Source organism: Bombus bifarius, unplaced genomic scaffold (genome assembly GCF_011952205.1).
Source record: "Bombus bifarius isolate JDL3187 unplaced genomic scaffold, Bbif_JDL3187 scf7180000009830_frag, whole genome shotgun sequence".
In the NCBI taxonomy this organism is placed as follows: domain Eukaryota; kingdom Metazoa; phylum Arthropoda; class Insecta; order Hymenoptera; family Apidae; genus Bombus; species Bombus bifarius.
The window spans coordinates 1-26,331 of NW_022885362.1; the positions used below are offsets into that span (position 1 = coordinate 1).

Below are 26,331 nucleotides of genomic sequence, written 5' to 3' on the forward strand. Positions count from 1 at the left end.
TTCATCGCTACGCGTTGCTAATAGCAACGTATAATGCATATATATCTCGCAAAGACCATAAAAGTACCCAATGGAACCACGTTTAATATTTGATAATAATGTCCCATTACAGTTTCGTCATTTTCAATTAATTAAACACGACCCTCTCTTTAAAAATTAGAAGATAAAATACGTAATACAAATCTACTCGAAATCTTTTAAACTTTACGGACGACCTTACGGACCTTACTTATGGTCTTTAAAAGCAGCAGGGATTAGCAGAATATTAACTGCGAATTTTTCTTGGACCGCAGCATGCAATATGAAATATGGTTATTAAAATGTACACTGAAAATTTCATATCCATAAGATACTCGTGCTTGTAGGACCTTGAAAATGAATTCTTAACCCAAATAGTCGACCGAGATACTCGAGAAATTTTGTGAAGCTGACGTCAATACCAATATGTACCGTCGTTGTGCTATTATTTCGTGATAAGCCGTATTGATTGCACTTCCATTTCACGGAATTAATTTTTCCACACAAAAAGTGATAACGATAATCGAAAAAAGAAAAATATACTACCACTTTTCGTATCAGCATACACAAGCGCACTCGATTTTACACGAGTATACAATTTGCAAATTCGACGGAACGATCGGATTTAATTATTTTTTCGATATTTCAGGCATCAAGTTTTATTTACACATCGAACGTTGAAATACGGCGAAATACAAAATGTACAAACCACTCTGGACATTAATTAACTTTAAACGTTATTGATTAATTAAAGAAACCAACCATTGTGTTGATTTTTACATTTTGAAAAATTGTTATCCACTTTTGCTTTGTTTAAAAATTGAAAAAAAATACTTTTATTGTAAGTCACGAGTATTTCTTTTATTTATTTAAACTTTAGATCAAATATTACAATTTATAAATATATCATTTATTTAGATATACTTGTAATATCTGTTTTATAAGTTTGTACAACCATTTATCTATTTATCTATTTTATTTGCACATAATCTTTATAGACTGATTTTGTAAAGAATAAAAAATTGTGATTCTATTTAAAAACGATCGTGTCAGACTCAAGTGATAAGCGATATATATTTCAGCGATATATATATATTCAGATTTCACCATCACATAAACGGTGCTATTGGAAACGTTTCACAATAGACGTCTTATAAGCGCCTGCGATGTCCGTCATATGTAAAGCTATACCACTGAATCACGGCCGCCATTTAGTGATTAAGGTCGATCACTTAGAGTTGTTAATCCGACATAATGGCGAGCAATACATCGAAGACATTATTGGAAACACAGTTACAGTTTAATTTCATTGAGCTTATTTGCAAATAAATGTGTACAATATATTTTAGAGGTTTTAAATATTATTGCTGACTAAACTTCGCGTCTGCGCATCGTCTTTCTTTAACTTTTTTTGCATTTTCTTATCGACGCATGAAGACGAAATGCGTAAATTTTATTATTTATTTAAACATTACTATATTGTGCTCAAAGTAGCAGAATATCGTTCTATTATCAATATATGAAGAACTAAAAGAATTAAAAAAGAATTAAAAAAATATGTAGTTCAATCAATACTTCGTGTATTTTTCTATCTCCACAAGACAATATCCGGACCAGTTACGCTTACAGTATCAACAAAGATTTGTCCAGCCATACGGAATAAGTCGTACTCAGTAGTTTAAAAGTATTAACCGCACGAACTCCAGAAACACTTTTGAAGTAACTTTCGAACCAATAAATCCCCGAACTAAGAACTGTCATATTTCGTCTCTATTTATCGAATATTGTGAGAAAATGCAAAAAAAAGAAGTTAAATAGAAAAAGTACTTGGAAACTTAAAAGAAAAAATCTCGAAAAATCTCTTAATACTTTTTACTGTCGTCTTGAGACGCACCATATGTTAAGCTTCTTCGTAGTTACAACTTTTACCGCAGATGTAACGAACTGACAAATGCTTCGAATGGCGCGCGCGCGTCAACGCCTACACTTAAATTTTAAATAAATGTTTTTAAATAAATGTTTAAAATAATACATTAAATGTATTAACTTTCTTGCGCAATTTCATTTAATTTCTTACGATATGGAGGGTTTAATTACGTTTAAGATATCTATTTGAATCTTTTAAATTCGAAGTTTTTTAAAAAATTACCTTAAACTTTATAAAATTAAATCGTTTTTCCACTTTGTTGTATCATAAAATAGTTACTTAAATTCAAACCTTACCGTCGTCTTGAAATATTCTATATTTTCCTCGTCTTAAAAAATCTCCCTACAGAAAGAATAAAGAAGAATAAAATCCCATACGTTAAATTTCACGTGATTGATGGAATACATAACGATAACGAGAACTAACTAGCGACAACAAGCAACCATTAGCAAGGACAACTGGCGACTATAACTGTCGTCTCTATGATGTATGGCGACTAAGGAGAACAGCCAGCAACTACGGATGACATGTAACAACCAACTGCCCCACTTCTAAAAGGCAACTAACTTGCAAACCCTTTGATGGTTTCTGTAGCGTGATATACCCCTTGAACGTGGTTAAAGAATGTGGTCGCCGCTGGACGGCGGTTTGACAGCAGAGCGATCTCGCCAATTCAAAGCTTGACATTACAAACTACCGAGAATCATTAGGCTCGTTATCGAGCATCTAGCTTTCAGAAGGTGCTTTATCATATGATATGACTTCACGATATTTTTATAGCAAGAAGAATGGCCAACCTCTAACAAAACAAATTTTTACTAAGTGCTGCATGTGAGCTGCAGGCCGGCCTACTAGGGAAATTTGACGAATGAATAAACTAAAATATATACGAATATATTCGTTATATCATAAAATGCCCGCATTATGTTCTCTAACACCATAGAGGAAACTAAATTTATATATTAAAAAATTGGAATACCTGTTATAAGAGAGTTAATTAAATTCTAACCTATCGATGACTCCATAAAAACCTTTATTTCCTAAAAATGTATATCTTCCAAATTCTCCTTAGAAAGTATCATAGAGAAAATATGAAACCTGAAAAGTACATCACGCTGATGCCTCGATCAACCCTCGTGCTTCGCAGTCCATGTGTCCGAGCGATGAATTCCCTCCAAACAAGGAAAAACCAAAGGGAGGTCTTCTTCGAAGGACGTGAGAGGGTAAGGGAAGCAACGGGAACGATGATCACGCGATATACTGGCGGCGTACGTATAGAACGGCTGTTGCGAGAGAGTTCGCAAGAAACAAGAAGAAAAAAGGAATCGTAGGCCGACGCGACTATACGCTGTCGACGGACAAACAGCGACTGAGCCTAACTGAAACGAACTCTGTCGCAGTATGAGCACAGGCTACGTTCGCGGGTCGATCGAACACGTTCTGCGCCTTTCCTCGGCACCAGCGTCAAAACCACCCTCGACGAGCGCAACGCACTGGTGCACCTGCAATATTAACCACTGGTCTTTCCTTTTTCGCGCGATATTATATCAGCACCTATGATACCATTTCAAAGACTGCAATCAAAACATTAAATACCGCATTAAAGCCATACAATAATTCGCAATATTCATTCGTAAACGTTATTGTATATGTGCTTAATTAATCGTTATTATGTTTCGAATGATTTACTACCTCATATTCCATAAGCAGATATATGGTTCATTTTCATCTCAAGTACGATATAATTTGTAACAAATATTTATAATTCACAATGTAAAATATTTATAATTCATTGGAAATATTATTCTATCACGGTATAGTGGTCAAATTTCACATAAATCACAAACATATGGTAGTCAAAAGCTATACTCACGACATGACAAATCATGATGATGTCATGAAAAATGGCGTCCGTCCATATATATTCAAACGCAACGAACAAGTTCGAACTTTTCGAGAATAAACGATTTGTTCGATAACATCTGTCGCGAGCTTCTCTTCCTTTAACGATAACAATTGACAACTAAAGCTCGAGAGGCTCGTAAGGATGAACAGCGACGAGTATCTAGAAGCTATGTACTCACCTGGGCAAGGAGACTCCAACACCAAGGACGTTGGAAGTTTCGAGAAGCGAAGATGGAAACTGAAGTAGCACGTCAGGTCAACTCTGGCAAAAACTGCTAAAGAAAGAAAAATCCAACTAATTTGTTTCCAACAATAAAATGAAATTAATTTGTTTCACAAATTATTAACTGGATATTATTCAAAAATTATTCAAAATTCGCTTGATTGATTCACGGCCCGGGACACTTGGGTCATACCATTTTGGTAATGGACGAAAATGACAGAAGGAAGAACGACCGTTTTTTTCATATTTCTCTTTCCCCGGGAAACGAAAGAATGCCCGAGCACCTTGTTTCATTTCTTCTCGACATCAATTTCAATCTTTTTAAACGAAATATAATCTGAACGATGAAAAGTTCATTCAAATAATGCTCCGCGCCAGACACTCACGAAAATTAAGAAGAAACACGGAAAATTCGCGAATAAAACGGATTTCTTTGTCCCAGTGAGATAATAAATCTCGTACACGTATTGGTTTTTAAAATCAATATATCCACCAATGTGCACTCGCTTAACAAGGGTGATGGAACGTGCCAAAAATCTCTCAAGACGGTCTTGGCAACGGAAGAGTCGAAAATGTCACAATTATGAATGAAAAATTCGAATAGTTGCTGATTTTACAGTCGAAACCGATAAAGAACTCCAGATATTCCCCCAATTAATTTACAATAAATTCGCGAAAATGATCGATTGCTGACGTCATTGTATTCTAGAAAGATTGTAAAACGATAAGAATTTATTGAAAAAACTTATATTCGATGATAACACTTCTAATAAGAGTACTAAGAGGAGCGATTCTGTACTCACCTTCCTGCCTCGAAGTACCGAACGCAATTAACCGTCCGCCCAGGATGGAACCGTTCGGAACTTTTGTAAGTCACTGCACGGCCGCTGCTTATGGTGGAAATGTAATAGATATAAGTACAGAGCGCGTGAGCGAACTAAAAACGCGATAGAGAAGTAGAGAGAGGATGTTCCGTCCTTGTCTAATGACGCGCACTTGTACAGGAAATATGTAACAGCGGTATACGAGCAGCGTCAGTGTCCACTAGTGTGCATGCCTGATTAAACAAGGACAGGAAGTATCTATACATGGTGTTCTCTTTCTATTTCCATGTTGCATCCATCTTACTATACAGTACACACACTCAGCTATTCTGTCATTATATTTGTGCGTTGCTTATGTGTGAACCAAACATTTCCATGACAACAAATCGTTTGTCTCTTGTTTGATGCTCGATTTTCAACGGAGTTGAAAGAATTTTTTAAGAGAAACGTAATGGACGGGTTGTTTTTAAAGTAATAAACGGAAATTCTCGTATCCATTGAGAAACGATAGGCGATTTGAAAGTGTCACTATGAACGGTGATTTATCGATGCAAGGTAGTATGAATAAGATATTTTATAATCTGCGAAAAAAGGTAAGGAATATTCTAGATTTTAGATTTTAGATTTTAGAATTTCCACGTCACAGACGAGTGTGTTTTGTTATTTGATTTGTAATATTGCTGCAGTTCTCTTAATAGCTGTTCGTTTCATGCGATACTCGCACATAGTATCTATGACTTTTGCTTCTAACAATTTTTATAATTAGGCTGTATCAAATATTTTTAACGTTCGTGTTTCATGAAAAATCATGTGTAACTCGTTGAATTCGCAAATGTAACAAAAAATTACATGAAAAACCTTATATTATTGTAATGAAAAAATAATTATATTAGGAGGAGAGTCGTATTTCGGAACGTCATCGGAACATATTATACCTTGTATGTGATTATTTGGAACACAATGGGTGAGTATATTATAATTAAAATATATTCCTAGTTCCAATTCTTTTGAATAGTGTCAGTGACCAATCGAAATAGAAATCAGTGGACATTATGGAAAGAGAAGGCGAAACCAAATTTGAAAATTCGACATCGATAATTCAGTAGTTAAGAATAACTCAATCGATTATGTAGATTAACTAGTTATAAACAAATATATGAAGTATAAATTCAAATTATTCTTATCCATCTAAAAATTGGAAATTAAAAAGCAGAAGACAAGAAATTATCTTCGAGGATTTATATAGTAAATACATTCTTTTGCCTGTCTTACCTAGAGATAAAACAGTTGTTTGATGGTTATCTTATAGTGTTCAGTCATTGCGAAAAATATTTTTAATTAGTTAAAAACTATAATTAATTAAAAACTACATTTTTTTATGTATATAGACGTTAGCGATGTATTATTCCGGGAAGCTCGTCTATCTCCCGAACATCGGGTTTGCGACAACATCGATTTGGAAATTATCGTTGCAGAGTATGAAAATTATTACAAGATGAAATTTCAAAAATATCCCATATTGTGTAAGAAAATAACTGGAAGGGAAATGACGAGGGAAGTGACAAATGCAAGCAAAACGTAAGAATTTAAATTATTTAACGATATTAAACGGTATTCAACGTATTCAACGTATCGTATTCAACGTATCGTATTACAATATGATCCAGTGTTTGTAGAAGTATTGAGACAAAAGCCAAATCTGTTAGTAAACAAGCGAGAAGTGAGCCTGTGAAAGAGACGAATCTACAGCAGAAGATAACTGATGACAATACGAATCATATTAATCTCGCAATGACAGTGACGTCAATATTCCCCAATGAGAGTGATGGACGTTCATCAGAAGAGCTATTTAACGTCCCAATGGAACAATCCATGCAATCGAAGATATTGAAATGCATTGAAAAGCTTTATTCAGATAATCCGGAATTACGAAAGATTGCTGAGGACATCTCATGCGTAAGTTATTTTCGATTAATATACGTATCGTAAAGCTTTTAAACGATAAAATTCCCGTCGATAAACCGTCCAACGTATATCGACGATGACGTGATTTCAGTAACGCTTCAAATATCAAATTACGTAACACTTACTTAATATAGAGAAGACGCCATTTTATCTTTGTATCGTCACAGAAGATCATAGTAAACAAATTAAATGTACATTGGGATGACGTTATAGGCCTAGAGGAATATAAAACCGCTGTTAAGGAGGCCGTTGTGTATCCCCTTAAGTATCATATCTTTTTTGATGGCCCGTTTTCCCCCTGGAAAGGTATTTTGCTGTACGGCCCACCTGGTACAGGTAAGATACTCGTATTCTTTTCATTTCTGTACGTGTTTACAAAAAATATACAAAACAGGGAAAACGAAGTTAGCGAAGGCAGTCGCGACAGAATGCCATTGCACCTTTTTTAACATAACTGCCAGCTCATTGGTCAGCAAATGGAGAGGCGATTCCGAGAAGTATATACGTGTAAGTTGCTTTGTCTATGTAAGTTTCTTTGTACCTTCGTCTATGAAGGAGAGATTCTAGGTATAAAAAGATTTGATTTTATTTTTTGTCATTTATATATAAATAGAATAGTTGTTTGGAAAACGAAATGATATCATATTCGTGATGAGGCAATGAATTTAAGGAATTTCGAATATAATATTTAATGAATAATACATTTGTTAAACTGAACAGGTTTTATTTGAACTTGCCTATAGTCATTCGCCTACAATTATTTTTATCGACGAGATTGACTGGATCGCCACAAATAAAGGAGACTGTATATTGTCTGAACCTGCAAAGAGATTCAGATCAGAACTTCTTTCTAGATTGGATGGATTAGTGTCTAATGAGAATTCTAATGTAGTTCTTCTGGCTACAACTAATTCCCCTTGGTACGTATATCACGTTATTTCAATGTTTTCTAAGTAGAAAATATTGTAATATTTCTCCAAATTCCAAATATGTGATTGTGTTGTTTGAAGTATTCCTTCATTATTATTAGTATAATAGAACGATAATATTTATTGTAAATATGTTATTAGGGGCATTGATGCAGCTTTACTCAGGCGTCTCGAAAAGCAAATATACGTATCATTACCCAATGAAGTTGCTCGACTTGGTATATTCAAATTATACCTTAGCAACCACTTATTAGAAAATACAGATATTGTAAACCACATAGTAAAATGTACTGAAAGATATTCTTGTGCAAATATAAAATTGCTTTGTAAGCAAGCGTGGCTACTAGAAATAAGCCCGATATGGAGGAGACTTGAAAAGAAAGAAACACCTGTTACCACTTTGAAATATGAATTAAAAAGTTATGAAATATTAGCAAAATTGTTAAAAAAATGTCACCTACAGTTATGCAAATAGATAAATATGATACGTGGAACAAATAAATACGCAATCGTAAGGACAGATATTGAAAAATATAAATAAATGGATTATCGTTCGAGAAATCATTCGCATGTGTGTGCATGTGTGTATGCGCGCATGTGTGTGCGCGCATGTGTGTCATGTGTGTCATGTGTGTCATGTGTGTGCGTGTGTGTGCGCGCACGCGCTATAGGCTAAGTTTAAAATGTTCGGTTGTATTATATCCTTGTATTATATATGTCGGAGATGAAAGGAAAACCGGAGCCTTCCCTTTGCAATTTTGAGGAAGCCTTCTAATGTTTTACCCTAGATTTTATCATAACTGTAATTAAGCAATTGTCATTTGTAATTGTTTGATATTTGTGAAAGCGAAAGTGGGTTCGAGGTGACAACTGGTCGCCGAACGTAGCCACGGTCACGGGATAAACGTTTTGCCTGACGAAGGTGTGGATCGGTTGTATTGTTCTCCCTAGAAATCACATAGAATTGTACTTTAGAGATGTCGATATAATGGGACACACGTTGTATTAGGAATCAATCTCCAGACAGAAACTGCCTAGTAACAGCGTTTGAATCTTTCTCGATGTTTCCAAAGAGTATACAACGAACTTTTGACAGAAATTGCCTAGCAACTACGATTGGAACCTTCCCGATGTTTCCAGCGAGCATATAACAAACAAATATGACCGCATACGACGCAGTCGTATAGCGAAAAAGATTTTCATCAGATATTCATTCGTGTGATCGCCTTGGAAAGTGATACATAGAGCAATTTACCGAGTGTCTCAGCAATTGTATTTTGTGTTTAAAATTATTCTACACATAGTAAAGAGTTATCCCGTTGACCGTGGATTCGTTTGAACCCCGGAACATTGTTAATAGCGTTAATTAAATTCATTATTCGTGAAACCTATCAATCGTTAATCTCATTATACGTTAAATTCATTATTCGTAAGACATATTATTCGTTCCTCTTATTGTTCGTTAAACTTATTAATCTTTAATCTAATTATTAGTTAAACTTATCATTTGTTAATCTTATTATTTATTAAACTCATTATTCATAATATTTCGTAAAATCTTTTTTATTCGCGTAAATATATTCTGTTTCGTAAAATAATGGCTAATTATTCGTTCCTCTTATTGTTCGTTAAACTTATTAATCTTTAATCTAATTATTAGTTAAACTTATCGTTTGTTAATCTTATTATTTATTAAACTCATTATTCATAATATTTTGTAAAATCTTGTTTATTCGCGTAAATATATTCTCTGTTTCGTAAAACAATGGCTAATTCAAACGAAGGATCATTACGCGCCTTAAATCCTAATGATAACCCGACATATATATGTAGTATCGTGGACGAAAGGCCTGGGAAATATCGGACGAACTATGAACAGTGTCGCGAGAGCCGAGGCGCCGTCGGGCCCATCAATGTGTCATCGGTCTTTTCAAGTGCATAGTTTCGTGGAAAAGACCTACGTGACCCTGGCCACTAGCGTCTGCGGAACACGTGTGCGGTGGGCCTAGGAAAAGGACAACAGAATGCGACAACGGCCAGAAAGGGTCAGTCGGGAAACAGAGTGCGAGTCGAGAAACAGTGTGCGAGTCGAGAAGCCGAGTGCGAGTCGAGCGGAGACGGAGGTTGCGAGTGGCGTTGCCGAGAGAGTGTGGATTGCGCTGTTTTCTGTACGTTTGGTATGAATAGTTCAAGTTAAGCCACAATCGTCTTTTCTGTCTGATTAACATCTCTATTGTCCACTCTTTGTGAACATATTACATCACGATATTACATATTTTGGGGGCTCAGCCGGGATTGGACAAGACAGAAAACGAAACGGTTTAACAGAGCTATTCGAGCTAGTTGTGAATTTACCGGTACGCGGTGCGGTAAAAGACGATATCGTTGACTGTTTAAGTTTGTGTAGTGTGAAAAATGGCAAACGTTGGGGACGAACGATTGTCGGGTGAAGAGGGTTCGACGCTGGAGGAGCTGAGGAGTAAGCTCGCGCGAATGAACCTCCCTATATCGGGTGCGAGGTCAGTGCTAATTGCAAGGCTGAATCGGGCGTGTAAGGCTGGACAATCGTATCGTAAGGGATCGACGGGCGGTGAAGAGCTAACCGGTCAACGAGATTTAGAAAATGTACAGAGAGCTGAGCGTGATTGTAACGAAGGTGAGGATGTTGAGAAAATGAATACGAAGGAGTTGAAGGAGCGCCTCGCTAGTTTGGGTTTAAAAACGACGGGAAGAAAAGTAGAATTACGCGCACGGCTACGAGCGGCCATGGATGGTAATGACATATCGTCGGAAGAAGAAAGCGACGACGAAAGTGAGGATGAAGATGACAAGAAAAACGCAAGAGGATACAAGAGAGATACGCGAAGGGTGCATCAGGACCGTGACGAATGTTGTCGAAGGGCATGTGTTGGTTCGACACTGAGTTTTAGAGACGTCGAAGATGCATTAGAGTCGTTTAGTGACAACAGAGGTGAAAATGTCGAACGATGGTTCGAGTCGTTCGAGGAAGTCGCTGATACGTGCATGTGGTCGGATGGGCAGAAGGCAGTCTACGCGAGGAAGCTGCTGAAAGGATCAGCGAAAATATTTGCGAGCTTCGAGTGTCATGCCAGGACTTGGCATGAGTTGAAGAGGGGGCTAGTGAAAGAATTTTCGAGGAAAGTCAACAGTAGGCAAGTTCATCAGAAACTTGAAGAAACAAAAAAGGAGAGTGATGAAGCGTGTTTGGCTTACATGTACCGCATGCTCGAAATAGCCAGCCATGTGGACATGGAGGAGGAAGCAAAGGTGGAATACATAGTGGATGGAATAATAGACGACGAGAACAATAAGGCTGTATTGTACGGCGCTACGTCAATCAAAGGGTTGAGGAAGAGGTTAGTAATGTACGAAGAGCAGAAGAGTCGCAGAGCAAAGTCGATTGTGAAGCCGGCTAAAACCCAGAAGAACGGGAAGCCCAGTCAATCTGTAGACGCAATGAAGAAAAGAAGATGCTCCATTTGCGGTAGTGAGGATCATCTAAGAGTTAAGTGCCCGGAGAAAGGAAAAGGTATGAAGTGTTTCAAATGCAACAGGCTTGGACATGTGGCGGCGAATTGTACAGCGCGACAAGTAAAGACTTACGTAATCTCAAGACCGGAGAGGAAAAAGTACGTGAAGGACGTGTCGATAGATGGCTGCAGGTTTGTCTCGTTAGTGGATACAGGTAGTGACCTTACGTTCATACGAGCGGATGAGTATGTGAGGTTAGGATCACCACCTCTGGGAAACTGCAAACTTAAGTTTGATGGTTTTGGTTCCGCTGGCAATAGTACCTGGGGCGAGTTCACAAGGGTAATGACGGTCGACGGGTGCGACTTTACTGTCACTCTGCATGTTGTCTCGAATAAGGTAATGACAAGACACAGTCTACTCTTAGGTACCGACTTTTTAGACCAGGTAGAGTTGCGAGTCAAACGGGGCGAGGTGACATTTTTACGACTCGACGATCAGACCGACGGTCACGAGGACGCGCCGGATGTACCGAGGGTAAACGCGGTAGAACAGACCGACGAAACAGACCTGACACACATACGGGAACCGCATTATCGTGAAGCGATTCGCGATATCGTTAGGGGGTATAGGCCGGAGAAGAAGCGAGACGTCGGAATAACCGAAAAAGTAGTTTTGGAAAGCGACAAGCCGGTAGCGCGAAGACCGCGAAGACTGGCGCCGTCGGAAAGAAAGGAAGAAGACGATTTGATGGAAGCGTGGACAAACGAGGGTGTCATCAAATCGTCAGACTCGGAGTATGCGAGTCCGATAGGTGTAGTTAGAAAGAAAGATTTGTGTGTGCGTGTGGCTAGATGGGCCTTGTTACTAGGCGAGATTAAGTATCAGGTGTGTCATCGGCCGGGGAAAAGTATGCAGCATGTAGATGCTCCGAGTAGGAACCCCCTGCCGAGCACTATGTATGTAACGGAGAGTGAAGACGGGCTGATTGCACGGTTGAGAAGGGCACAGAACAAGGACATCGAAGTCCGTAGGATTTTGGACGCCGCAACGTGCAGTCAGGCCGATGGGCAGGTAGTAAGAAACAATATTTTGTATAAGGAGTATGAGGACGATGTGCTAATAGTAGTATCGAAAGCGATGCGGGCTCAGGTAGTCAGGCAAGCGCACGAGCGTGGGCATTTCGAGGTTACCAAAACAGAAGCTATGGTCAAGAAGGACTTCTGGTTCAAGGGGTTACGCGAAAGGGTCGAACACGTGGTATCCAACTGCCTTGACTGTAGCTTAACCGAACGAAACATAGGTAAGCTAGAAGGGAACCTGCGAAATTACAAGAAAAGAAGAAAGCGTGCGAAGCAGTACCTGAGGAAGGACCCGTGCACACCTCGATTTTATGAAACCTTGGGTCCTAAATGCCGAAAGTGACGCATCTGATGACAGCGAGATAGAAGGCAACATCTGAGGGCAGATGTTATTGCAGGATGGCCGAATGTAGTATCGTGGACGAAAGGCCTGGGAAATATCGGACGAACTATGAACAGTGTCGCGAGAGCCGAGGCGCCGTCGGGCCCATCAATGTGTCATCGGTCTTTTCAAGTGCATAGTTTCGTGGAAAAGACCTACGTGACCCTGGCCACGAGCGTCTGCGGAACACGTGTGCGGTGGGCCTAGGAAAAGGACAACAGAATGCGACAACGGCCAGAAAGGGTCAGTCGGGAAACAGAGTGCGAGTCGAGAAACAGTGTGCGAGTCGAGAAGCCGAGTGCGAGTCGAGCGGAGACGGAGGTTGCGAGTGGCGTTGCCGAGAGAGTGTGGATTGCGCTGTTTTCTGTACGTTTGGTATGAATAGTTCAAGTTAAGCCACAATCGTCTTTTCTGTCTGATTAACATCTCTATTGTCCACTCTTTGTGAACATATTACATCACGATATATTATATATGTGAGTGTATTTTATCAAAAATATGTTTTTTATGTTTTCTTATCTTAGTAATTATTTTTAAAAAAGTCTTAAAGTCTTATATGAAAATAAAGCTGTTCTTTATTTCAAATAATTGAAGTAAATAAATACAATGAGTTTTGTATTTTATTATATCTTATATTATTGTTATATTGTTATTGAAAAAATTGATATAATCAACAGTTCTTCCTGTTCTCTTGATTGTTTCTTGCTTGTTTCAAACCATGATAATAACCTACAAAAGAAATAACATAGTCCATTGAAAATTTAATATACAATAAAATACTTATATGAAATAATTACCTGTGTAATATACCATGTAACCACTAATATACCATGACATCAACATACTTGAAAGTGCGTCTGTATCATTATCTGGTAATCTAGTACATTTTATTAAAATTTCGTATTTTTTTTTCCAAATAAAATGTTAAACTTATTCCAAATTACTTATTAATATTAGAAGTATTCAGCATTCCATTAGAATTTTTAAATTGTACTTACTTGGCCATTAATTGTGGTGGTAAAGGAGGTGCAGGTGGCATTATATCAGTCATCGAATTGAAAGATGGTCCCGGTATGAAGTGATGTTTATACGCATTTGCTTCTTCGGAGTCACAATCCATTTGTTCTACATTATATTTTTTCGAATTTACATTTGTAGAAAAATTAGTCTCACAAGTCTCATCGTTCTCTTCATTGAATTTCTCTTCCAAAGCTTTCTTTTGTTGTGCTATTTGACTTTGCAAACCTTCTGATTCTAAAAGAGAACTCAACTCGACTTTCTCTGTATTACCATAGCCTAAACACAGAGTAAAAGAAATTTTTGTCATTTAATAGAATTACTGAGTGCCATTCAGTTACTGACCTTACAGGCAATGTATTAGAATTTCCCGTGCATAAATGTATATGTATAAATATTTGCCTTGATATATGTAGTAATAATCACTCGTCTAATGAGGAGAATTATATTCCAAGCAGCTAATAATGAACAATAAGTAACATGCATGTTTATGGTTCATGACCCTATATCCCACGGGTCTCCCCATAGACATTGACAGGTACTCCTGCCCAGTTAAGGACCTGCTGAATGACACTGTGATAGACTATGCGAAAGCCTTTACTTCATATATATATGTATTTTTAGTACATTTCTTAATTGACATAACCATCATGCTAAAGGTATTACCTACAAATTTTACAACACACGTGCCATTGTTTTCGTAAATTTTTGATATTATAGCTTCATAAATTTCTCCATCCACTGAGTATATTGCACGATAAGGTGCTCCTATGATCCATTTCTATAGAGAAAAGATGTGTATACAAATAAATATAAGTAAATAGCAAAATAAAATAATTTGCTTCTTAATCAATATATTTAATAATATTCTGTATCAAATTTGTAATATTCTATCAAAATCACAATCTTGTGTAATTTACTTGCGTGTTTAGGCTGCTTAAGATTTTGTAGGTTTTCTTTCGGTTGAGAATTTCCAACATCCATTCCCATTCGCTTGATAACTTCTTCTTTTGCTAAATTTATTGCTTTATCATATGCTTCTATTAATGCACTATCATCCCAAACATTATCATTGGCTGTGTCTGTATCCTTTTGAGATAGCAAATTATACGTTGTTAATATTTATACAAGTATTTTATTATCAAACTATTGCAAATTATCATATATGTCATTTTTCAAAAATTGACTGAAAGGTAGTGGATACTGTTAATTACTATTATGCTAAGATCTTGTACTAAAATAATGTGAAAACCATTACGTTTCCATTACCATACATACGTTTCCATTTCCTCGTATAAAAAGAACATTCATATCATCTGCCATTTTAAAATAACATCATTTAAATATTGAATTTGCTTCTGAAATATTAATTTGTCTCATTTCTTTAACTCTAACACATTGTAAACAATGATGACATTATACCAACTATAATACTAAAAATCTATTCCCCATTCATTCGAAAGATTATTTTTTGAAGCAAGGTTAACATTGAATGTTCCCAAACTTCAATAACTGTATTTTACTTTCTTTACAATATCTAATAATATATTAGAATACTATAAAAAAATATTGTATGCACAAGAAACTGTTTATAGCGAAATAGCAAAAGAATTAATCACATATTATAACTAAAACGAGATTGTTAAGTAGATTATATTATACTGCATATGCGTTAGTGTTCCAGCTGGTAAATATAGTTTTTATATCTGAAGATAAATAAGATTTAATTCTATAAAATTGCATAATGAATTATACATCTATCTATTACTATTCGTATTTCTCCTTAGTTGTATGTTGTCAATAGCATCAATCACGAACATATAAATAAATATAGAAGAAAACGTTCGGAAATGGAAAGGGAAAAATGAACATGGAAGACAAGAAAGTTTTCTTCAGGTTTAGCGTATACGTGATACGCCTTGAATGTCTCAGATAAAGATAAAGATACTCTGCTCATTTCTATTTGTTCCGCAGAACGAGAAATTTGTTGTCTTTCATATTGGTTTTTACGATTCAATTTTTGGGCAGTTTTCCCTAGCGAGTGTCGGTCCCTGTTTGATATAACCAGACCGTAATTTATACAGATATGTATTATAGATATATACTTGTAAAACTGAAATCAGATGAAATAAATGTTGCCTGAGGTTTTAAACGTTTAATAAAAACAATATTTCATTTGGGAAAAATGTAAGATATGTAAAATTACACATTGATCATTTTGCTGGTCTTGTATCATAAAACGTGTGGTCCGAAGAGCATGTCACGACCGGCATACTTCAAATCCGACGGACTGACGATAGAGATAAAGATGTGGCGGTACTCGGCGACAATGTATATCGCTGAACCATCATGAATGAACCATCAACATCCCAACGGTCCTTCCACCGAAGGTTCTAGAAGAAAGAGCACGTGGCAACGATCGCGGACGCCTAGCAAATGCATGGACGGTGGGGATGTTGAGGGATGACAAAAGAAAGTAATCGGATCCGATCGAAAGTAAAATCATAAGAGTCAGTCTTAGAAAGTCACGCCTAGAGTTCGGAAGTAGATTGTAAAGTGTATTGATGTTAGAAAAAAAATAAAGTTTTCTTTTTTTATTTTTTTACCTCAAATTCCTTTTTTATTTTGTTATTTTACGTGACAACACCATCGGCGCCTGGATGAACCTTGATAACTCGGCCCAGAGGCCAATGCATGGAGGGAACGTTGTCCTCTCTGAGGATGACGATTGTGCCCTTTTGGATGCTGTGTCCACCCTTGCTCCATTTATTGCGGTTGGTTAGCTCGTTCAAATACTCCTTATGCCAGCGGTTCCAAAAATGTTGTTTAAGCTGTTGGATATGCTGCCATTTGGAGAGTCGGTTCGATGGAATGTCCCTGAAATCTCGATCACGTAAGCACATTAATGAATCGCCAATGAGGAAATGTCCGGGAGTGAGGGCTAGGAGATCATTTGGATCGGTGGAGATAGAAGTTAGCGGGCGGGAATTGAGGACTGCTTCTATTTCTATGATAAGAGTATTACGGTGTTAAGCTCATATGTTCCTGTTTCTCCACTCGCGCTGCGCCATAATATCCTTTGATATTTCCGATCCTCTGGTCGTACGAGGAATTGCCGATACATTTTCTCGATATCGTCAGTGAGTACGTACTGATGAGCGCGGAATCTGTGGCGGATCGGTATCAACAGGACGCCGACAGGTCGAGGCATCAACGCGGCGCAACACCTCCGGGGCGATCCGCGGGTACCAACCGCCAACACTAGAGGGCTACGACGACAACGAGTTTGTCTGTCTAACTCGCTAGCGGTCGAATATACGAGCGATTGATATAAATACCGCACCTAGCGAGACTCCCTCTACGTCTAAGGCAGGGACTACCGGGCATAGCCTTACTGACGAGTCCACCGGTAGTCCCAGGACGAAACGCACAACTCTCTCTCTCTTTTCATCCGTCACAAATCTAATTAATATACAAAATAAATTGTGAATTGATTCGAGAATATAGGATTTCCCCATTTTCATGATTATCGTGATTTTTGTATAAATATATTTTTTAAGATACTAATAATTAGGTACTTATAAATTAGTATTATCAATTATTTTGCATTTATAATTCCGCCTCTAGTATAAGTGTTAATTGAAAACTAACTTTATGTTTCAAAAAGTACTAGCAAAGTCGTTGAGTAACAAGCCACTGATGCTAACACAAATAGCATTGTCGTAATTAAATATTTCTAAATATTCATTTTTCATTTTGAACCTGTAGAAACAATTTATTATATATACTATTAGCTAAGTAATTGCATATTTAATTAAGTCGAAATATAAAACTTAGTTACTTTGATAATTTAGAAAATAAAAAACTGACAAACATTTCAATTTAATTTATGGTTGGAACAAAAGACAGTTATTTTTCATTAATTGAAATATTGCAATGCAGAGTACTTTCCTAAATACGGCGAGAGTATTCCTGATGGTGAAACGAGCGTTGCTTCATCGAACGCAGCTAAAGAAAACAACATCTATGTAGTTGGTGGTACGATGCCTGAAATAGAGGGCGATAAATTGTACAATACCTGTACTATTTGGGGTCCCGATGGAACTTTGATAGCAAGACACCGAAAGGTAAGTAATATATTCCTTTATGGCTTTGAATTTGAAAATATTGGGGTGAAGAAAGTGACTCTATCTAGGAATAATTTAGGAATATACATATGTACATACGTATACTATAACCAATTCAATAATTTACGGTTTATAAAATACGTTATGATACAGGAAACGCCCATTTTTGTTGTAATGTGTAATATAAATTTTTCACATACGAAAATACTTATTTTTTCTCCTTTTTAAACATTATTAAATGATAAGATTTTTTAATAAAAGAAAGTGATAAAAACACTGTCAGTTATTAAATAAAAAATAATTAAAGTTTAGGAGTTGGTAACTTTGATATTAAATTACAAAAGTTGCAGCAATAGAATTAGCGACTACATTTTTATGTTATTAGGTACATCTATTCGACATCGACATTCCTAATAAGATTACTTTTCGAGAGAGTGATTCGCTCAGTCCTGGTAACTCCCTAACGACGTTCGATGTGAAGGGCTGCAAAATAGGTATTGGCATTTGCTATGATATTAGATTCGAGGAAATGGCACGCATTTATCGGAACAAAGGTACAGTAACTTAATCGATCAATACTTAACTAGCAAAAAATTAAATATCTTTCTTAAATATATTCTATATAAAATTAATATAATCTGTAACTCTGTATAAAAAGAATTAAAAGCACAATAAGAGGACTGTCCTCGCATATTCAGAAATGATGGAATGTGAACCGTGCAACTACGAAGTTAATTGGTATTTGGTGGCTTCATATTTCCTGCTTCTCTGGGTTAGGTTGCTAAATGCTGATATATCCAGCGGCATTCAATATGACCACTGGACCACTGCACTGGTCATTACTTCAGCGTTTCAGAGCGAATGATATTCAATTATACGTTGCCTGCATATCACCGGCTCGTGTTCCTTAAGCAAGTTACGTCGCATGGGGACATACACAGTTGACCCATCCGTGGGGAAAGATTCTTTACGATTTGGAAACTCAAGAGAATATGGCAGTCACCGATATCAAAAAAAAAAAAAAAAAAGAAAACTGGCGAACCGTGTGTTACCACAACGAGACACGCGATGCTATTTGTCGCTTTAAATTGTGCCGCAACTCGTTTTTGAGATCTTTGCCAGGGGCGCGTTAAAATATGCTGAAAATATATTTCTGGCTTTTCTGGGGTTTAACTGAAGTATGACAAATAACGTTGTAAAACATATGTACTTATGACTTACAGAGTAATTGAGTGTACAAAATATATAGTATACAAAATAGCCAGCGATTTAGGGCCTTAAAAGATCAAAAGAAAAGAAAAGAAAAGAAAAGAAGAAAGATAATATGTTGTGGCAGTCTAAGTCGATCTAAGAAAATAGATAAAGGGAGGGAGGGGCAAAGCTAGTTAATCTGGAAAGAATCCAAGCGTCAATTTCAAGCATTTACAGAGAATCAAGCGGGCTGGTTAAAGTCGTGAGTTGAGCAATTATCCCGCGTTAGGTTCAATCAGGTTAGTCCCACGCGAAATTGATCCAACCATGCGAAAACGAGTGTATTCTGATTTCTGTCGCAGATAATTCTGGCTAGTGCAGTACCTACACGGTGGTTGTTGAAATAGCCGCTTCTCATCTATTTTCCGCAGCGCGGACATCATCCTTTGATCCCTTACGACTAACGAAGTTTTCGAAGATGTACGGCAGTTTGAGATTCTACTTGAAAATGATCATGATTGCGGTCTGTGTGCCGTCTGCTCTTCTTTTTGTCCTTCCGTTAAAGACTGGTAAGTTGATACTGATTAATTATGCGATCGAAACCCTATATAATTGCTATAAAAATGCCGCTAATATAATATTCCTTCTTTCTTGTATCTGTCTGCCACTCAGGTCGTTTTACTAATTACAATAAGTAATTTCGACTTCTTTGCGCTCTCTTTTAACGCATTCGAGACCGAAAGAAATTCATATCAGTCAGTAGGCAAGGGTATAATATACATATTTTATATATAACTTATGTAGTAATGTATATATCATGTTAATTTCATATTTTTTTCAATATAGAATTATTATATATGTCGGGTTTACATTAGAATTAGGGTTAGGGGCGTGAAACGAATCTTCGTTTGGGTTACACGTTGTCGTTATGCAATAGAGAAGACATTGACTAGTGCAAATACGATTATTACAGAACCGGACAAGTAACCGTGGTAGTTAGGTACTCGAGAAACTAATGACAATGATCCTAGGTTCAATAACGAATCCGCGGTCGACGGGATGATAGATGAACGTACTCACAAAATCTAAGTCGGACGCGTAATATTCACTGGTCGTAAAGAGTTACTCCTTTCATCAATGAGATCGCGAGCGAGAATGTCTTTCCCGTCCCGATCATGCCACAGAGGAAAACTATAATGGGGTGTGTCTAAGGATACGAGATCATCGGGTTCGTCGAGAAAAGCCTTCGTTCAGAAAGTAAGGGAAATTGGCGTTGCTGCTAATTGGTCAATCTCCATATCGGTGGTTAGAAAAAGATGCTAGCCGCCCTCGAGGGAAAGTTGCTAGTGGGAGACGCCGCTCGTTGAAAAATATGTCTCCCCTATCTTCCCGTAGTTGGGACAAAGACTGTTTGTCTGTTTGAAGGACTTTAGTTAACTAAACCTTAAGATTTATAACGGGCCCTCGGGCTAGCCGAACATGTACTGCGGAGACGCATCGACATCTGGCAATCATCTTATTCGAAGAATAGGCTCTGCGTGTGGCGAGCCACGGGACAGAAACCGTTGGAATGTTTGCTGTCGCGTGTCGCCACGAATATGTCTTTTAAGGAGAGCTATAGAATTACTCCACACCTTTGTTAAGCAAAGCGTTCATCCCGTGACCGCGGCTACGTTCGGCGACTGACTGTCGCCTCGAGCCCAGGAACATTATCACGACTCTAGAACAATTACAATCGGGTTGAATAACTACAATTGTTCAATTACAGACTCCGGTGTTCTTTCATCTCCGACATATATATATATTTTACATTTGTAGTTGCGCACAGATTTTATTAAAGAAAAGTGTTAACAATGTGTTTTCATGATTTATTTCTCGCGCCTGACTTCCATTAATCCTTAATATTCCTGTCGCCGTGACGCGTGTAAATCTAACATGGCTGCTCATAAATGTCATCAGCAAAGTTATAGTGACGGGTCTTTAATTTTGTTTAATATCGAAGTAATTTTCCGTCTGCCGCTCGTTTTTCCTTATTCTACCGCAATTAGAACATTTATTTATTAATATTGCTTTAAAGTGACAAAAGTATTGTTCGTGTGAATATACGTATATATATGTCGGAGATGAAAGGAAAGTATTGTTCGTGTGAATATACGTATATATATGTCGGAGATGAAAGGAAAGCCGAAGCCTTTCCTTGGAAATTTTGGGAACATCCTCTAGTACCTTAGCCTAGATTTTATTATAGTTGTAATTGCTTAAGATTTGTAATAAGCGAGATTGGGTTCGAGGTGACAATCGGTCGCTGAACGTAGCCACGGTCACGGGATGGATGTTTTATCTAACGGAGGTTTGGAGTGGTTGTATGTGTTTTCCGAGAAATGTGGTTGTGGCGGCATGCGGCCTCGAGAGCGGGCCTAGCCACGTGTGGTGTTGCCTTGGAGGTGCCGATGCAATGGGACATACATTGTATTAGTAATCAAAACTCCAGGCAGAAACTGCCTAGCAACGGCGTTGGGAACTTTCTCGATGCTTCCAACGAGTGTGCCTAGCAACGGCGTTTGGAACCTTCTCGATGCTTCCAAACGGGTATAGAAAACAAAATGCAATTGTACAGGGAGAAAAATCTCCACGAGGCTGGCATTCTTGCGATTGCCTTGGAGAGTGATACATCGAGCATTTTCGACGATCGCATTTGCGTCTAAGTTAGTTTCGCTTAGTAAGGAGTTATCCCGGTGACCGTGGATTCGTTTGAACTCAAACATTGCTAATAGTATTATTTAATTTAATTATTCGTAGATCGTATTATTCATTAGGCTTAGTGTTTGTTAGACTTATTATTAGTTGTACTTATTATTTGTTAAGCTTAGTGATAGACCTGTATATACGTGTAAACAAAATCTCGGCTTTGTGAAACGATGGCTAGTCCACATGAAGAGTCGTCGCGCGCCCAAAATTCGAATCCTGATCCGGCATCAGAAGTGGGATCAGAACCGTTTAAAGTGCTACAAGAGCAAATGGACCTTATGCGCGAGTTAATTCAGACGCTAGCGAACAAACCGGGGGAGCAACGACCGAGTACGGAATCTAAGGATGCAACGTTACCACGTTTTGACCCCGAAGGCGCGGGCGCCGATCCATCCGCGTGGTGCTCTCATGCTGATCTGATTTTGAAAGACCACCCGATGCAAGAGAGTGCGTTACTTTCCGCTCTAAATCGCGCCCTAAGGGGTTCTGCTGCGCATTGGCTTTCACAAATGGTGCGCGGGGGAAAGCTTACCTGGCCAACGTTTAAGGAACAATTTCTCTCGCGTTTTGGTGGCAGAGAGACAGCCGCTTCGGCGTTAATAAGGATATCCAGAGAACGACCGTCGGAGACTGAATCTCCGGGAGCGTACGGTAGTCGCCTCCGCTCCATGCTGCAGATGAAGTTGCAAGATCTAACGATGCCCGAAGTGATCAATGCCCTCGCCCTTTATATGCTGAGTTCACAAGATCGACGCTTTCGGCGACTAACGCTCGCGAATAATATCAGGACGGAGGACCAATTTCATGATGAAATGAGGATTCTCCCTTACAACGATCAGCCGACATTTTCGCCAAGAAATTCACTAAGGGAACCTGAAGCTAAACGCAGCAGGCTATCAGTTCCTCGGATGAAGTGCTACCGCTGTGGTGCTCACGGACATAGGAGAACGGAGTGTCGCCTGCAAACACAAACGGGGAAGGAGCAGGATATACGAAACCCGAAGGAAAAACGACCAGCCGCATCGTCGAAGGTGACCTGCTTCAAATGCCACAAGGAGGGACATATCGCGCCTAATTGCCCATCATCGCGGAAAAGAAACTACGATTCCATTGACGAACGCCGGATCGACTCCTGTGTAGTGGAAGCTCCGGCTGGTAGATTAAGCCATCTGGGTGAGTCGTATCCATTTTACTTTGATTCTGGGGCCGAGTGTTCGTTAATCAAAGAGTCCCTAGCCTCGAAATTTTCGGGCAAAAGAATAACCGATGTGGTAGTGATGCGGGGGATCGGGAATACTTGTATTAAGAGTACACTTCAGATTTTGTCCACTGTTCGTATTAACGATCTTACATTGGAGATAGTTTTTCATGTCCTTGCTGACGATTACCTAAAATACGACATCATGATTGGTCGCGAGATTTTGAGCCAGGGATTCGACGTAAATATCGCGCAAGATAGCCTCGTTATTTGTAAAACAAAGGTCGTTAACGCTTGTGGTAAAGTCGCGGAAGATGCGGTCAACATTAACGAGGTTGACACTGATGTGATCGGTAACTATAAAGATCGATTAATCTCTGTTCTCGAAAAATTTAAAGAATCATTCATTACGGGTTTCCCGCGTACTCGCGTCAGTACGGGCCAGTTGGAAATACGGCTAATCGATCCCAACGTCACCGTGCAGAGAAGCCCTTACAGGCTTAGCGTGGAAGAGCGAAGAATAGTACGCGAGAGGATAGACGAGTTAATTAAAGCACAAATTGTAAAACCTAGTAATTCGCCGTTCGCGAGCCCTATAATACTCGTGAAGAAGAAGGACGGCTCAGACAGATTGTGCGTAGACTTTCGAGCGCTGAATAAAAATACGGTCGCGGATCGGTATCCCTTACCCCTTATTGCTGTCCAAATCGCGAGATTGCAGAGTGCGAGATACTTCATTAGCCTGGACATGGCTAGCGGATTTCACCAGATCCCCATTCACCCTAACTCGACGGAATATACTGCGTTCGTTACCCCCGACGGTCAATACGAATACGTGACGATGCCGTTTGGGTTGAAAAATGCACCAGCCGTTTTCCAGAGAGCCATTTTCAAGGCCTTAGGCGACCTCGCTTATTCGTATGTCGTTGTTTATTTGGACGACGTTCTAATAATCGCCGACTCAATAGATCAAGCTCTAGAAAGGTTGCACACTGTACTAAACACTCTCGTAAACGCCGGATTTTCTTTCAATTTCGCTAAATGTTCTTTTCTGAAGACGTCGGTACTTTATTTGGGATATGTAATTCGTAACGGAGAAGTTCGTCCAAACCCGGGAAAAATACAAGCTTTGAATTCTTTACCTGCACCGTCGACCGTCACACAGCTTAGGCAGTTTATAGGTTTGGCCTCTTACTTCCGAAAATTTATTCCTAAATTTTCGCAAGTGATGAAACCCTTGTACGCACTCACTTTTAGTAACAAGCACATAACTTGGACGGACAGGCACGAAAAGATAAGACAACAGATAATTTCCGTTCTGACCGACGCGCCGGTGTTAATGATATTTGATCCCAATCGTCCCATAGAGCTACATACCGACGCTAGTTCGGAGGGGTATGGAGCTATTTTAATGCATAGAGTCGAAAAGGAAAACAGAGTCATCGAATATTATAGTAAAAGGACCAGTCCCGCGGAATCTAGGTATCATTCGTACGAACTGGAGACACTAGCAGTAGTAAGCGCCGTTAAGCATTTCCGACACTACTTACATGGACGGAAATTCTTAGTAGTTACCGACTGTAATTCTTTGAAAGCCTCCAGCAACAAAGTAAACTTAAACGACCGGGTTTATAGGTGGTGGGCTTATTTGCAAACATTCGATTTTGACATCATGTATCGAGAGGGTAAACGAATGGCCCACGTAGATTTCTTTTCGCGAAACCCCGTAGACTTGAATCGCCGTACGATAGACAAGGTCGCAGAGAAAGAGATTAATCTGGCCGAGATCTCCGAAGACTGGCTATTAGCGGAACAACGTCGCGATCCGCAAATCTCCGAAATCGTTAATAAATTACAGAACGAAGAGCTCGCGGAAGATATCGCGAATACCTACGAACTGCGATCCGGTACACTTTACCGTAAAGTACAACGAAAGGGCAGAACCCTTTGCTTACCCATTGTTCCGAGAGGTTTTAGATGGTCCGTCATCAACCATGTGCATCAGTCAATTATGCACTTAGGATGGGATAAAACGCTCGAGAAGCTCTATGAGTATTATTGGTTCGAGGGAATGGCGAAGTATGTTCGCAAGTTTGTCGAGAACTGCCATGCTTGTAGAGTTTCGAAGGCTAGTTCAGGTAAAATACAGGCTGAACTGCATCCTATACCTAAGACCGGCATACCGTGGCATACGGTGCATATGGACATAACGGGCAAGCTGAGTGGCAAGAATGACTCGAAAGAGTATGTCGTCGTCTTGATCGATGCCTTTACGAAATTCGTGCACTTATATCACACACGCAAATTGGATTCGCTCAGCGTTATCAAGGCACTTAAGTCCGCCGTGTTTTTGTTCGGTAGTCCCTGTCGGATAATAGCAGATCAGGGTAGATGTTTCACGGGCCGGGAATTTCAAGAATTCTGTGCAAGCAAACAAATCAAAGTTCATTTGATCGCGACCGGTGCAAGTAGGGCCAATGGGCAAGTAGAACGTGTTATGAGCACGTTAAAAAATATGTTCACAACGGTGGAAACGACCGGGCGTTCGTGGCAAGACGCGATCGGGGAGATGCAATTGGCTTTGAATTGCACCATCAACCGCGTAACCAAATCGAGTCCTTTAGAGTTATTGATTGGTAGAGCAGCAAGACCGTATGACTTATTACTACCTGATAACATCGAGGAAAAAGAAATAGATATCTCCAGTGTAAGACAACAGGCAATAAAAGAGATGGAAACTAGTGCTAGGTATGACAAAGAGAGATTCGCCAAAACCAAAGCTAAAGTAGTTAGGTTTAATCTCGGTGATTTGGTACTACGCCAAAATGAAGAAAGGAACCAGACAAAATTGGATCCAAAATTCAGGGGTCCATTTGTGATATCGGAGGTCCTGGAAGGAGACCGGTATACCTTGAAAACACTGGATGGGAAAAGGTCATACAAGTACAGTCATGACAGGTTAAGGAAAATGCCGGATAGTTGCATTCCTGCGGAGTTGGATGTCTGTTGTGATGACGAGAACAGTGACCATGGCGATGTGAGTACCCCTATCCCAGAGGATCGTAGAATTATATGAGCCCAGGTGCGGCCCTGGGACGGAGTTCAGTGCGGTCAGGCACTGGGAGTGACGATGTCACGAAGCTGGGAGCCGGTTTAGTACCGACAGCGACGATGTCACGAAGCTGGGAGCCGGTTTAGTACCGACAGCGACGATGTCACGAAGCTGGGAGCCGGTTTAGTACCGACAGCGACGATGTCACGAAGCTGGGAGCCGGTTTAGTACCGACAGCGACGATGTCACGA

General features: G+C 39.0%; 2 protein-coding genes and 1 long non-coding RNA gene across 5 annotated transcripts; 1 reads left to right on the forward strand and 2 right to left on the reverse strand.

Moving 5' to 3' along the window:
• Window positions 1-2,550: 2,550 nt before the first annotated feature.
• LOC117215835 lies at window positions 2,551-4,176 on the reverse strand. The gene is made up of 2 exons (XR_004489225.1): window positions 3,078-4,176; window positions 2,551-2,924 (listed from the first exon to the last, which is right to left on the reverse strand). It is a non-coding gene; the product is annotated as an uncharacterized LOC117215835 (long non-coding RNA).
• Window positions 4,177-5,317: 1,141 nt separating this feature from the next.
• Window positions 5,318-8,266, forward strand: LOC117215837 (katanin p60 ATPase-containing subunit A-like 2). The gene is made up of 7 exons (XM_033462334.1): window positions 5,318-5,861; window positions 6,286-6,475; window positions 6,565-6,853; window positions 6,997-7,198; window positions 7,257-7,387; window positions 7,583-7,782; window positions 7,933-8,266. The coding sequence occupies exons 1-7, from the start codon at window positions 5,858-5,860 to the stop codon at window positions 8,264-8,266; spliced, it is 1,350 nt and encodes a 449-aa protein (XP_033318225.1). The 5' UTR covers window positions 5,318-5,857.
• A 5,103-nt stretch (window positions 8,267-13,369) lies between these two features.
• LOC117215836 (survival motor neuron protein-like) lies at window positions 13,370-15,460 on the reverse strand. 3 transcript variants are annotated; one of them, XM_033462331.1, is made up of 6 exons: window positions 15,034-15,316; window positions 14,671-14,853; window positions 14,431-14,545; window positions 13,746-14,043; window positions 13,545-13,624; window positions 13,403-13,476 (listed from the first exon to the last, which is right to left on the reverse strand). In XM_033462331.1, exons 1-6 carry the CDS (start codon window positions 15,085-15,087, stop codon window positions 13,418-13,420), a joined length of 789 nt encoding a protein of 262 aa, XP_033318222.1. In that variant the 5' UTR covers window positions 15,088-15,316; the 3' UTR covers window positions 13,403-13,417. The 3 variants fall into 3 exon arrangements, with proteins under 3 accessions (XP_033318224.1, XP_033318222.1, XP_033318223.1); XM_033462332.1 differs by having other exon boundaries at window positions 15,043-15,315; XM_033462333.1 differs by lacking the exon at window positions 13,545-13,624 and having other exon boundaries at window positions 13,370-13,476; window positions 15,034-15,460.
• Between the last annotated feature and the right edge of the window lie 10,871 nt (window positions 15,461-26,331).

Excerpts from the sequence above, each read along its gene's own strand:
- LOC117215837 (XM_033462334.1), top strand. Across the intron at positions 6,476-6,564 it reads GTGACAAATGCAAGCAAAAC|TGTTTGTAGAAGTATTGAGA; the intron begins GTAAGAATTTAA and ends AATATGATCCAG. Across the intron at positions 7,388-7,582 it reads GTGTAAGTTGCTTTGTCTAT|GTTTTATTTGAACTTGCCTA; the intron begins GTAAGTTTCTTT and ends TAAACTGAACAG.
- LOC117215836 (XM_033462331.1), bottom strand. The coding sequence starts at position 15,087 with ATGGCAGATGATATGAATGTTCTTTTTATACGAGGAAATGGAAACGTA. Across the intron at positions 14,546-14,670 it reads ACGCAAGTAAATTACACAAG|AAATGGATCATAGGAGCACC; the intron begins ATTGTGATTTTG and ends TTTTCTCTATAG. Across the intron at positions 14,044-14,430 it reads GTGTGTTGTAAAATTTGTAG|GCTATGGTAATACAGAGAAA; the intron begins GTAATACCTTTA and ends CTCTGTGTTTAG.